This window comes from Crinia signifera, chromosome 5, assembly GCF_055691185.1.
Source record: "Crinia signifera chromosome 5, ASM5569118v1, whole genome shotgun sequence".
In the NCBI taxonomy this organism is placed as follows: Eukaryota; Metazoa; Chordata; class Amphibia; order Anura; family Myobatrachidae; genus Crinia; species Crinia signifera.
In genome coordinates this window covers 94,795,775-94,811,080 of record NC_139221.1, presented here as the reverse complement: position 1 = coordinate 94,811,080, position 15,306 = coordinate 94,795,775, and the positions used below count along the sequence as shown (strand labels likewise).

The 15,306-nt window shown below is 39.5% G+C and overlaps 1 protein-coding gene across 2 annotated transcripts in view; it reads left to right on the top strand.

Annotated features, from left to right (window-relative positions):
- Positions 1-15,306, top strand: part of LOC146080423 (cadherin-19-like) — a 93,196-nt gene that overhangs the window by 62,379 nt on the left and 15,511 nt on the right. For both annotated transcript variants that reach the window (XM_083187712.1, XM_083187711.1), the window contains exons 8-9: positions 3,070-3,203; positions 4,299-4,420. In XM_083187712.1, coding sequence (XP_083043838.1) covers positions 3,070-3,203; positions 4,299-4,420 — 256 coding nt within the window. The remainder of the gene's footprint in view (positions 1-3,069; positions 3,204-4,298; positions 4,421-15,306) is intronic.

Sequence of the window (15,306 nt, the reverse complement as noted above, 5' to 3'; positions counted from 1 at the left end):
AATGAGCTACTATGTATGGGGAATATGACAACATATACTGTATGTGATATCTATAACACATTGCCAATATTTTCTTCAATTTAATAGACTAGTGTACTGTATGAACAGAATGAACAGATGGGATTTAACATTATTACTAATTTAGAAAAAAGGATGATTTAACTAAATAATGATGTACATAGATGGTGGTAAATTAACATTGCTGACATTCTATTAACTCTAAGGGATCTATGAATTATGATGTGTAATTTCTTTGCAAGTTGGTGCTGGCATCAAACTAGAACTCATTTTTACTTTCTATTTGTGCCTCATTTTTCTGATTGTCTAAAATTACAATATGGGATTAATTCTACTGGATGAAAACAATACTTATTTACTGTATTACATATACATGTATTATGAAGGTATGTCTGGAACTAGAGGGTTTTCACAAAATGAGGGCTTTTTTTCTAAAACTTGGAGCAATATACAGTAACTAATATTTTGAAAATAGTTATTTATATCTATTCACACTGTTAGTGTCATTATCTCTTACAAATTGTTTATAACTAATTATTAGTGGTATTTCTTATAGTAACTCTACATGTATAATGAAACACATGATGATTGTGTTCATGTTCATGTTTAATATTACTAAACAGGAGATATGCCATGTTTCTTGAAATAAGATAGATAGATTGATAGATAGCATATTTATTGTCACATGTACTGTATTTTATATTCCTGCATTGTTTTAAGTCATAATCCATTGTTTATTGTAAAAATGTCTGCATGTACATATAAATTCCTTCTTATATTGCTTGCTTCAAAAATATTTATTCAAAATGATAAATCAAAGTACAAATGTAGTTTTATTGGTGCACTGTTTATATTACATTTCCTGCAACTGGACCCATAATCATTGAGGCCTGAAACTATTGCATTACCAGCAGGAGATTATAACTAGTTTCTGTTGCTGCCTTTTTGTCATTAACATGGTGGTAAAATACTGTAGTAGTAAATTAGAATACAAATAACAGCAATGTGAAACTTCAGATAATGTTATAGAGGAATGTAATGAATGGGTTTAGTCTACAGTATAACGATTATTATTATTACTATTATTATTTACATATAACCAGTCATAGGTGCCGATTCTGTGGGTGCTTGAGTGCCCGAGCACCCACGGAAATTGATGAGCACCCACCCACTTAGCAGGGGTCCACTCACCTGTGACCCACTGCACCCCCCCCTCCCTTGTCGCTGGAACAGGTACTGTGTGGGCATTTATGTACCTGCACTGGGGGGGGGGGGCGGCATTTATGTACCTGCACTGTGTGGGCATTTATGTATTTGGCACTGTGGGGGCATTTATGTACCTGCACTTTGTGGGCATTTATGTATTTGGCACTGTTGCCAAAATTTGAATATTGGAGACAACTGTGCTGCGCAATATAAATCAGAATTATTTTTTGGCCACACCCCTTTCACATGAAGCCACTTCCCTATATTTTTGGCTTGAGCACCCACCAGCAAAAACATAAATCTTCACCTATGTAACCAGTATATTCCCTTGAACTTTAAAATAAAAAAAACAAAATATTAATAAGACAAGACGGTGTAGGTGAAAGACAGGGCCAACCATTAGGAGTACTTGCACCGAACCAAAGCCAAGAACCTCACTGTGATTCTACAGGGAGGTGGGTGTTGGCATGTGTCAGGAACAGCACTGATCCAAGAATAGCACTAGGATTCAGTGGGGAAGTGGGAGTTGGTGCATATCCAGAACAGCACTGAGATTCTATAGGAAGGTGGGGGTTGGCATATGTCAGGAACAGCACTGATACAAGAATAGCACTAGGATTCAGTGGGGAAGTGGGAGTTGGTGCATGTCCAGAACAGCACTGAGATTCTAACGGGGGGAGGGGGTTGGCATGTGCCAGGAACAGAACTGATCCAAGAACAGCACTGAGATACAGCATGGAAGTGGGGGTTGGTGCATGTCCAGAACAGCACTGAGATTTAGCAAAGAGATAGGGGTTGGTGCAGAAATAGCACTGACATTCAACATGTGGTGGAGCTTGTCTAAAAGAGGAACTGTTGCACAAGGTGAGTTTGGTCTCCGTGTGGAGGGGCACTAGGTGGAGGGGCACATTACGGAAGGTTAGCTGAACTGACATATGGTGGCTATCTGGAGGGGCACATGAGGGGCAGCTAGTAGGAGTGACACATGAGGGTGACTGGTTGGAATGGCGCATGTGACTGGCTAGTGACACACAAGAGAGAGGAGCTGGTTGATGAGACATAGGGGAAGACTGTCGGGAGTGACAATTGGGACTGGATACAGTGATTTATGAGGGGAGGCTGGAGGGGCACATAAGGAGACTATAGTGACACATGAGGGGAGCTGCAGTATATTATATAGAGCTGGCTTTTTAAGTTGGTGTGGGGCCACCTATTTTTTTAGTCCTGTGCCCCACAATTTCTTTTGGCAGCCCTGATGACAGTCACAAAGTGATAAGAAATCTTTACTTACAAGCTTACAATCTATAGTGAATTGTAGAGGATCCTCCCATTCATTGGTATTATTAAATATTTTGTGTCAAAAATCATTAGAATAGGTTAGGTTAAATTAAATCAAGAACTATCATATAAATCTAAGAAAGATTACTAGATTACAAGCATTACAGACTTTTTAGAATGTACTTAATATATAAAAAGAATACAATATTTACTTGGATTTAAAAAATAGAACAAGTCTATATAAATATAAATATGGTCTTCATTAGTTAAACATAATCTTTATTCATTAACAATTACAGCAATCTACTAAAAGTGAATTTGTGTGATCATAAACATATTTCTAGTAAATTTATGATGGAAAATACAGTAGTATAACATGCACAAATATACAGTAACAGTGATTCAATTCTGATAGTTAACCTTGGGTCATGGTTAAAAAGGTCAGCTAATGATAGACTTTAGTAATAAATCCATTACACAAAAAGACCAAATATTATCATATAGTGTGTTTTTTACACTCTATACATTAATAATTCATGATTATAATGCAATCTTTAATTACATTAGGTATGGCATTCTTCAAAGAAAGTATTCCAGATCATTTGAAATTTATCCAAACAATGGCTCAATTATTACAGCCAAACAACTGGATAGAGAGTCTGATCCTTGGCATAATATAACAGTAGCAGCAACAGAGGCAAGTAAGTGATATTTTCATATAAGAATATGTTTATTATAGCATAATAAAACGTAGTAGTAGTAGTAGTAGTAGTAGTAGTAGTAGTAGTAGTAGTAGTAGTAGTAAGTATTATCATTCTTATGCTATTCTCTTTACTATCATGATTATGGTGATTGTACATTTATACGTGCCACAAAATTTTTAAGCACCAGATGGTTAAAGTTACAAATTTACATATCTAACTAAGTGTTTAGGTTAGATATGCTTAACAAAGAGTAAAATAAACATATTTAAGAGGTAAATCAAAGAGGACAGGTTGTACTGTCGTGTGATGAGGTCACCAATATATAAATTGACCATGTTGAAACAAATATTATTAGAAAGTTGTGCTTACATGTTTGGGTGCAGAATGTGGTCTAGATCAAAGACATAGTGGTTGTAACCAGTGTGAAAGAGTTTACAGTTTCAGCATCTGCAAATGGTACAGGGATTGCAATGTCTATTGCAATGGGTAGGAAATTATGTCTATGGGGACATACCACAGGAGGAAATTACTGTAAGATTTAGAGGTAGCAGTGCCAGAAGGGTTCAGCATGTAGAGATTAAAATCTTGTAAAAATAAAAGTGGGTAGGAAGCAAGGAAGTGAAATAATTTTGGGCCTAATTTAGACCCTATTGCAGGGCAAATTTGTTCTCAAAAAGAACAAAACCATGTGCACTGCAGATGGGGCAGATGTAACATGTGCATGTAGAGTTAGAGTTGTGTTGGGTATGTTTAAACTAAATCTAAATTGTAGTGTAAAAATAAAGCAGCCAGTATTTATCCTGTACAAAAAAACCAACTCACCTAAATCTAACTCTCTCTGCACATACTGTAATACATTTCCCCCACCTAACGTGCACATGGTTTTGCCCTTTTTGCATACAAATTTGTCCTGTGACCAGGTCTGATTTGGGCCTTTAGTCCTCTGATTTACAAATAAGGTCATACTTTAATAGTATACCTAACAAACTCAATAACAATCAATACTGTATCCTATTGTACCTGTATAAACAATTCTAAAACATTATACAGTATGTAATTATTTTTAAATAAAATTTCCATTTATTTGTTTAGAAAATGACGCCCACGTATCTTATGTGCAAGTGTATATTCGAGTTATTGATGTAAATGATAATGCTCCGCAACTTGAAAATGAATATGAAACATATGTTTGTGAAAAAGCAAGAGCAGGACAGGTAATGTACCTTCCTTTTTTAAATTTGAACATACTTAGAAATAATAACACTACTGTATGCAATAACATTTTGTTGTTAATGTATTTCTTATATGCCTGATTATCTGTTAACACTGCTCTGCTGATTTATTTGACCAATCAGATAGTGTGCTCCTATTTGGGTAGCTTGGCTGCTTTTTGGAAAAAACACAACTTGAAACCACTTCCTACGTTGACTCAACCATAAGAGTGAACAGACATGAGGGCCCTGCATAATGTTTTAATGCTTTTTATCATGGTTTCTGATTACTGGTACACCCACCAAATCTCAGGCATATGAACTGTAACTCTGATACAGTACATGTGGCCTGGCTATAAGCAACTACTCTCTTTGGCTAGTGGAAAAAGAGGGGTATACCAATTTCAAACAGCGCCCAATAAAACCAGGGTGAGTGGGTCTAGTATAAATTGCAATAAGGGGAATCAAAATTTATACTTCCATATAGTAATGTTCCGCCCGCATCCAATGTATTCCTCTGAAGGGTAAAGTGCTCCAGTACATGCAAACAGAAAAGGGCTTATAATAGTGAAGCCTATTTAATTAACATGTATACTACACAAATACAATTATAAAACACAATGAAATACATTAAAATCGTGAAACAAAAAATCCAGACTTGTAGGGGGAATAAGTACAATTTACCAAGAGGTGGATCAGAACTGGGTGTTAATCAGTTCAAAGCGCTCAGTGGCGGAGTACTGTTGGCAGCATCCCAGACAGTGGAGGACTTAAGGAGTAACCAGAGCAGCGTCTGATCCCCAGCTCTGTTACCCAGGACCGGACTGGTAAATATCTGACTGAGCGCTTTGAACTGATTAACACCCAGTTCTGATCCACCTCTTGGTAAATTGTACTTATTCCCCCTACAAGTCTGGATTTTTTGTTTCACGATTTTTATGTATTTCATTGTGTTTTATGATTGTATTTGTGCAGTATACATGTTAATTAAATAGGCTTCACTATTATAAGCCCTTTTCGGTTTGCATGTACTGGAGCACTTTACCCTTGAGAGGAATACATTGGATGCAGGCGGAATATTACTATATGGAAGTATAAATTTTGATTCCCCCTTATTGCACTTTATACTAGACCCACTCACCCTGGGTTTATTGGGCGCTGTTTGAAATTGGTATACCCCTCTTTTTCTACTATTGTGTTACCCAAAGGATTTGGGATTTTTCCTTCTATACCCACTTCTGTAGTGACCATATAGTGCAGAACCCGAAAGTTTAACATCTGCTTTTGTTTTCTCTTTGGCTAGTGGTTATGTGAAGAACTTACAGGAGCTGAGGTGGTATACAAGTTTCACGATAGATTCTGCTGGGAAGGGCTCAGAAATACAATAGACAGAGCTCTACCTTATCAAAGCTGAAAATAATTACTTGATATCTGCAGATGTAGTGCACTGTAAAAAATATACTGTATCCTAATGACATTGTTTAACATTTACAGAGGACAACTATTTTTTTTATTGTATTTAAATGAACCTTGTCTATTGTGATTATTACATACTCCAACAATCTATAATTGCAGTATACAGTAAATGGAATCATATAACTGAAAAATTGCATTTTTAGTATACTTTACTTTAACTATGTTAATCCGATGGAAGAATATCTTGTTATATTTAATGATAAAAATTCAATTTTACTTTAAAACCATTTTAAAAATGGTTAATCACAATGAAATGTATGCTCTACTTCAATCAGTTTCAGAGTATGCTTTCATTTCATTATAAACAGGAGACTGAGACATTTAATATGCCCATATATAACTATACAACCACACAATGAAGTAATGGAACTATAAACAAATATCTAATACATTTAAAGTGTATTGGGTTTACTCTTAAAGTACATCTTTCTGTTCCCTCATTTCTCGGAAAGATCTTGGTTTTAAAAATTTCTTCTCAATGCTTCCAGTTTAATGAGTCCTGAAATGACACAATTCATGGCAATTAGATTGTGATCCAATCAATAACACAGCTGCTATAGTTTTCTAAAAGCTGAACCTAACCTTGTTATCTTTGTCCTAACATCAACATCAACTTTTGCTAATTAAATTCACAAAAAAGCTATGGGAATCAGTATGGTTATATGCTATTATTTTTAAATGTTTTTTTTTTTTCTGTTGATATTTATATACACGCTTAAAAAATGTAATCAGAAATACATATTAGTTATCAATTACATATTAATTTGTATATTTACATAAAAATGTTGACAATGTTACCAGTGAAAATGAAGTGGTGATCATAAATATTGATTTTTATTTGTTTAAATTGAATATTTTTGATTCTTTACTAGACAGTAGATTTGGGTGGTATTTATAATTTGCACAGGTAGCATCCTGTCACCGTACCATGCACTGAGCTCTTCAGATCTATCCTGTATGTATCCAAACTTTTGCAAATGGAGATTGCATGGCTAATTGCTTGATTTTTATACATCTGCGGCAATGGGTCTAATTAAAACACCTGAATTAAATAATTAACAGGTGTGGCCAAATACTGTTGTCCATACAGTGTATGTTTTATACCATTAACCTATATATAAAGTAGTATTTGGACTTATCTTTGACTTATTAATTACAGTTGAAGGTAAAGTTCCACTGTAGCTTGAGAGCTTCTTATGTTATAGATCTTAGGTAATATTTAGTGGTCAATTAGTCAAAAAGACCCTTGAATACTACAGTATGTGATCCCTAAAGTCAACTGCAGAACATCCCCTTCAGTTGCTACAGTATGAACATAAACCCTGAGGTAGGTTATCTCCACGTGATCAAATAGAACTTGCAGGAATTGTTGGACAATCCTTCAAGTTGGATTGTCTATAGTAGCTAGGCATTAGCTGAGTGTTATGAAGTAATCTTTGTCAGTGGAAACTATGGGCCATCATTTTTTGGCCTGAGCAGTGGTGTATTTACAAACCACTGAGAATTTATTGACCCATGGGAATTTAAGTCCCTTGTCAGTGTTCTCACAATCTTGTTTATCTTTCAGTGTACTGTCCCTAGTAATTTTTTATGCCCTGTCGCTAATGAGCAGAAGGGTAGATCAGGGATATCCTCTCTGAACAAACTTATCCACCATAGATTCCAATGCTTTAGGTATTGCAGATTCATCAGTAGTGATATGCCAAACCCGCAAAAGTTGCGAGTAGGGCAGACCACGTCGCAATGGTGCTGGATGGGAACTGTTATACCACAACAAGGTGTTCCTGTCTGTGGTCTAATGCCTGGTACACACCAGGACGACTAGGGCCCGATCCCCTCAATCTAGATCCAATTCCGACCAATTGGATGTAGATTGTAGGTAGATTGGGCCCTTTTTTTCCCTGTTCTGGTCCGATCCTGATCCGATGCACGGCCCCGCGAGTCGGTCGGTCGTTATTCAGATCCTACCTGCTGCAGGTAGGATCTGAAGAACGACCATACAGCCGGGTGTGGGTCGCCATCGGATTGGACCCGCTCACGGTGCACATCGTGAGTGGGTCTTGCCCCCCCGCGTCACCGTGAGCGGGTCGGACGAGACACTGACGACCCGCTCACGATGTGCATCATGAGCGGGTCGTCGTGGTGTGTACCCTACATTAGTGTAAATAGCAGTGTTCAACTGACCACTATTGTGGGTAATGTCTACATCAAGAAATTGAACATTATGGGCATTAGTGTGCAAAGTTAGTTGAATCACACTGCCAGTTTCATTATGTCGAGATAATAACAGGTTCAGAGATTCAGAACTTTTTGACTAAAACATTAATAAATCGTTATTATATCGGTAGTATAAAACTACTTCATCTAAAAGATGATCACCTTGGTAAAACAGATGTTTTTACACACTATGCATGAAAGTATTTGTGTAGGCCGGGGCCACTGCCTGTTAGATGAGTAAAAAAAATTATGTTATGTAAGAAATAATTCCTAGTTAGAACTAGTGACAGTAATTTAGGAAATAATTCAATAGGTGGACCAAGGTACAAAGTTGTCCATTTAGAAATACAGATATTGGATGATACAAGGATCCCATGGCCGAAATAATGGGTAGAACAGGGGGATACTTCAATCCTTTGTGTATTTTAGGGATTGAATAAAATCGGGGCTACAGGAAAGTCAAATTTAAGGGCCTATTTCAATTCTGGATGAATGTGTCCATCACGTATAGCTTGATTAAGGATAGTGTCCAATTCAACTTTAAAACCACATGTGGGATCTTTTTCAAGATGTCCATAGGTGGATATATCGCTTAAAAATCGAACACACTCATTGCGATAGTAATCCACATTTAGTACAACCACAGCTCCGCCCTAGTCAGCACCACAAATAATTAAATCCTTGCGGGCTGACAAGGACTCAAGGGCTCGGTTTTCCATCAGGAAAATACATCAACTTGTTTTTCCATAAGCAGTGTAAATGTTTTAATAGCCAGATTAATAATGATGGGGTCAAATTTGGATCTCTGAGCAATCTTTTGGAGTTTTGGAGAAATATTGGGGGTAGGTACAGTTGGCTTATTGGATGGGGAATGCTTCCCAAAATGATCTTTCAGACATAGAGATCTATTAAGTCTAAATGTATCAACTTTCCACTGGAAGGGTCAGCACGTCGAGTTGGGATAAAGGAAAGTCCCTTTGCCAAGACCTGCACCTCCATCTCCGATAAGGTCGCAGAAGATATATTAAAGTCTTGGTCCTTTTGTTCTTCTGTTAATTGATGTTTTTCTTGCCGGATATTTTGGCCTGAGCACCCCGTCCTCCTCCTGCCTCTGCTGTAGGTTCCTTTAACAACATAGCCCTTATATTGATCCCTAAAGGGATTCTCTCTCTGCTGGGACCTACATCCATCTCACTCTGTAAAGTACTTGAACCCTCAGGGTCTCTTCTACCCGTACGTGCTCTACGTTTCCTGTATGGCCTAGGCCTTCCTGATGGTTGGTTGGAATTAAGCCAATCATAAACTCGTTTTTGTTCATAATCCATCTGGTCCTTTCTTACTTTTTCCTGCTTGAAAGCTAAAAAAATAGTTTTATAAGTGTCCATTTGTTCTTGCAATTTTTCAATCCACTTGTTGCTAGCATCTGACATAAGAACAGGAACGTGAATTTATTCAAATTGTTTAAATTTTTTGTTGAAGAATCTGTTGTTCCGGAGTGGATTCTTCAACTACTAACAATAACAAATCCATGGAGCACATGTTTAGTTTCGCCAGCCATTGGCGTCAGAATGACGCATTGTGCCAACCGATGGTGGGGAAATTTTTCACCCGAAATCTCTGTGGTGTCAATTTGCTCCTATAGTAATCAGACAAGCTTATACTATGATATTTAAAGTCATATTCTTTTTGCTTGAGTCGTAACAGATGTTTAAAAAGAGATTTAGGCACTTGAGTTGTAGCATCATTCTCTATGCTATGTTTTGATAGGATAGCTTCGACCTCCATATCAGAGACACTGAGAGTCTCTCTCAGATCCATTTGGATGAATTCAAGTGCCAGTTCCATCTCCTGACTTGCTGTTATGATGGAAAATTAGATGCCCATTGACTTAATTGTCAGATATTTGTCCTGTGTGTAGGCAACAAAGACAGTATAGAGATCACAGTATGGAGAAGACGTCCTAATAAATTAACAGGTGCCATGATAGGTAAATCAAACAGCCCAATAAACATAAGCAGAATGAAATTCCAACACATAGAGCAAGAATCCGGCACTCTGAAGCAAACAAATGCTTACTTGTGTGAAGCAATAGTAGGTGCTGCGGTGCCTTCCAATTGAGGGTCCATGTGGGGCCAGCAATAGAGAGAGGAAAAGAGGGGGCGGCACTCAGCAGACTGCAGAAAAGATGTCTTTTAATATCCAACCATTTTGGGGAAACCCTCTGTCATCAGGGACAGACAGCATACACAATATAACACAAGAAATGCAAGCCAATATATATACCCACACAGGTAACCCGCTCCCTCACACATACCCACAGGCTAATTGCACTCACCTGCAAGACTGGGGATCAACTACAAGGCCAATCATGACAGGATGTGGCCCGCCGGTTGCAGAGTTCCCCCATGTCAAGCAGCCAGTCTCTCTGGTGCATAAGGAATGCGCCTCCGTCTGTGAGCCACCAGCCGAAAGTTGCACGCTGGCCAGGAAGACACACCAGTGAGGCGTACTGGATACATTTCTTGGACACTGTAGCCCCTAAAGGGCTGAATGAGAAAAATTGTCTTAGTATTTTTTTGTAGGTCAACCAATGGGAATGTCCCGGTAGTTTATAATGTTCACACTGTATGATCCCGCAGCTTGCAAACTGTACTGACAGTATCAGTTAGTTATGTTTTTATGACATATGTGTGTGTCTGTCTAGATGTAGTGTTAATATACATTATATCTTTATATGCCAATGCCTAATCTCGGGTTGCTAACACGCTAAAGTTTATTCATTGCACACCATACCTTTGGTATTTAAAAAAAAAAAACATCTAAATTCTCTGACTATCTGAAATGCTTATAGCGTCAGTTAATGATAACAATTTTTATGATAAAAATTTGCTTGGTTGAAATTAAAACACTGATGTATTAAACATGCGTTCCACTAGGGAATCCCTGGCGAGGGGTTTTGGTGTAATGTGGAAGTGAAGAACTAATTGATTGCTGCATTTCAATCATCATACTATAGCCCAAAATCACGTGCATAGTGCAGCCGAGGGGTGGAATGCAGAAGTGCGGCTGATGCCGGATCCTGCGTTCCAGCAACAGCAGGGATGCCGAGATTGAAGTGGTGCCTTTTGATAGTGCTTATAAAATTAAATCTATGAGATATTGAGTATGTTTAATCTTATGGCATGTTGTGATGTATGATTTACTGGTTGATAGCGATGGCCACAGATGAAACGCTGATGTCCTACAGTATGTGATTTTATTGAGATAGATCCAGCCCACTGTAATGAATTGAGAGATTGCATCTGACATTAGGGCATTGTTATATAATGGTTGTTTGGACTGAAGTGAGTAGGTCTAATGCTCCCACAAGTCCGGTTGTGTGTCTTGACAAAGGGCACAGTGATGCCCGAAACATCGACTTTTGCTTGGTGACCTATGATGGATTAAAATTTACTTGCTATTTATCTGCACAAGAAAAAAGCCTGGTGAGTGCTCTCTTACTTCATGAACTGTATTTGGCTCCTTCCAAATTTGGACTTAGGAGCCTGAGACTGTTTGCACCCCAGCAAGACGTGGATTACTGCTGATGTGTGTGCCATCTTGACAGAATATGTGTATATATATATATATATTGGGTACTCTTTACCTAGAAGGGCGCCCGCGATTGGAATCGCGGGCGTCGGGGGTAAAAAATCGCGGTCATCGCGGGCATCGCGGGTAAATCGCGGGTACATAAAAATCGGCTGCCCGCGATGACCGCGATTTTCCCATAGGGAACAATGTTAAAAAGGATGATTGACCGCGATTTTAATGTAAAATGCCTCAATGCCCGCGATTTTACCATAGGAATCAATGTTAAATGGGCTACAGAGCCCAAATAGGCACAATTAACCCTTAAATGTACCCCCAAATTTTTAACGCCACCCCACGATCCACGCCAACCCGAAGCGTGGCGAGCGCAGCGAGCCCGCGAGGGGCGGCGGTACGCGTCCTCCGACCTTTTCATGCCCTACTATCCACGTCAGCGTGGAGTTGAGAATAGAATAGTGTGGCGAGCGCAGCGAGCCACCGAGCCCGAAGCGTGGTGAGCGCAGCGAGCCCCGCGAGGGGACGCGGATACCTTCACAGGTAAACGCGTCCCTTCGCGGACTTCACAGGTGTCCGCGTCGCCACGGACACCTGTGAAGCCCGCGAGGGGACGCGTATAACTGTGAAGGTATCCGCGTCCCCTCGCGGGGCTCGCTGCGCTCGCCACGCTTCGGGCTCGGTGGCTCGCTGCGCTCGCCACACTATTCTATTCTCAACTCCACGCCAACGTGGATAGTAGGGCATGAAAAGGTCGGAGGACGCGTACCGCCGCCCCTCGCGGGCTCGCTGAGCTCGCCACGCTTCGGGTTGGCGTGGATCGTGGGGTGGCGTTACAAATTTGGGGGGACATTTAAGGGTTAATTGTGCCTATTTGGGCTCTGTAGCCCATTTAACATTGATTCCTATGGCCAAATCGCGGCCATTGAAGCATTGAATGTAAAATCGCGATCAGCACAAAATTTAACATTGAACCCTATGGGAAATCGCGGTGATCGCGGGCATCGCGTCGCGGCCGTTAATGTACTGCCCGCGATGCCCGCGAACACCACGATGGGCGCCCTTCTAGGTAAAGAGTACCATATATTGTATAAAACAACGAAGACCTTAATTTGCACTATAGGTGACAGCTGCAGCTCTATAGAATCCACCCTGTTAGCAGAGGAAAAGGTGGATAGATATATGTAATGATAGAGCGCGCTTAGTATTTGCATTCACCTAGTATAGACAAGCTCGAAGTGGGACAACTTATTTAAAAAATGTATTAAAACATAAAATAAAACTTTACAGAGTCAGACACAGCATCATGATGGATAGAAAACGAACACGTTTTGTCGTAGATTACTTTATCAGGGAAATAGACTACGAACCATCAATAAGACAGTTTACAATTATCTGCTGTTTAGTAGATCCCTTTTAATTGGGTTCCATGAATTAATAGGAATCTGATCGGCTCCAGCAGGATTTAGGTAGGGCATAAGAATTGAACAGTCCCAAATATTGGAAGAAAAACCAGATGTAGTAGTTCTGTTTGTATATCTCCAGTGTCTGCATGGGATACGGTCATTGGGTCACCACAAAAGTAGGTCAAAAAGCATTAGGTCAACACCACTAGGTCGACATGCAGATAGGTCAACATGACTTTAGGTGGACATGAGTTTAGGTCGACAAGCAGTAAGGTCGACATGACTTTAGGTCAACATGGGTTAAGTCGACAGGGTCATTAGGTCGACATGGGTTAGGTCGACAGGGTTATTAGGTCAACATGGGTTAGGTCGACAGTGAAAAAGTTTTTTATTATAATTTTTTTACAGTCAATATAAACACTGAAACACTGCCAACCTTACCCTTGTTGACCTAATGACCCTGTCAACCTAATGACCCTGTCAACCTAACCCATGTTGACCTTTAGTAATGTCAACCTTTGCGCATGTCGACCTTAAGCCATGTCGACCTAGTGGCGTTGACCTAATGCTTGTCTAAAAATTAGTTGTAGACCAAATGATCCATACCTGTCTGCATGCATATATATATAGTACAGCATAGTACAAGTGCTCAGCAGGAACCTAAGGCCTGATTTTGACCTGATCGCTTGGCTGCAAATCTTCAGCACTTGCCAGATTTCTCTGTGCTTTTCATGTGGTATGTATATATATATATATATATATATATATATATATATATGCTGCGTGAGCCGGCACTCCCAGGTGGATGATGCAGTCGATACTGACCCGGTGCCTTCCAGCATGGACTGGCTGGTCCTTGTATAGGGTCAATGAATCAGGCGGCACTCACGGATTTGCAAAACGTGAACAAACTTATTTATTCATCCAACATGTTTCGGGCACTCGGCCCGTCCTCAGGGATAAACAACAGTGACTTTACAACACACTTATATTCTGTAACAAGTGAAAAACTCCCTTCACAAGTTTTTCACTTGTTACAGAATATAAGTGTGTTGTAAAGTCACTGTTGTTTATCCCTGAGGACGGGCCGAGTGCCCGAAACATGTTGGATGAATAAATAAGTTTGTTCACGTTTTGCAAATCCGTGAGTGCCGCCTGATTCATTGACCCTATATATATATATATATATATATATATATATATATATATATATATATATATATCCCACCTGCAGTTACCCATTGACCACGTTTATACAGCCTTTACTCTGTGTTTTGACAGTGTAATAGTCTCCCATGCAGTTTGCGGCCAGTAATGACAAGTGCAAGGCAGCCCCCCTGTCTAAAGTGACCCGGGCCCCCGAAGGCTTAATCTGGCACTGATGCAGCCACTTAGTAAGTCTAGACTTACATGGCACTGCAATAGCCAGGGAGAGATGGAGGCTGCTGATGATGTCAGCGGACCTCCCTCCCAATGGCCGGGCATCATCTGTGTTTCCCAGGCACCACCAGAAAATGCCAGTGTGCCCCCCACAAACAGCACAGGCTGTCAATCACCTTGTGAATAGCCACGATGGCAAGCTAACATTGCATTCACTGGCAGGGGGTCCTTTCATAATCACTGGGGCTGCGAATTTGCAGCCCAACAATTGAGTTTGGATCAGGACTCTAATCCCTAAAGGAAGAGGTGTGTCCCAGTCACTTGGGCCCACCAGGGTTTTTCCCAGAATTCCTGTGGGCTTCTCCAATCCTGGTAATACACAGATATACAAGTGTCATAAGTATATCAAGTCTCTGATTAAAATGCATTTCAGGAATAAAAGATGTGCAGCAATAGCAGAGCTTCGTGGGACCTGGCTGGTGACTGCTCACCCCAGGCATCTTGCATTGCTTGACGTGTTGACGCTAGATGTATGAGGACATTTCTGTATAATATTTATTTATTTTCATATTTTTTTTAAATATATGACTGTTAATATGTTTGGAAAAACAACCTTAGTAGTTTTATTTTCTTTAGATAAACTGTTATTGAGTTTACTAGAAATACATGTTGTTAGGGTACAAAAGAAGACTAGTAATACAAAAGGGAGGGTGGATTTTTATTTTTTATATTTTTTGAGAATATATTTGACTGACCTTTAGATGTGCCAGATGATTTTTTGCCATTATTTTTGATATATCATATATTAATCTGGGCAGGAGAGAA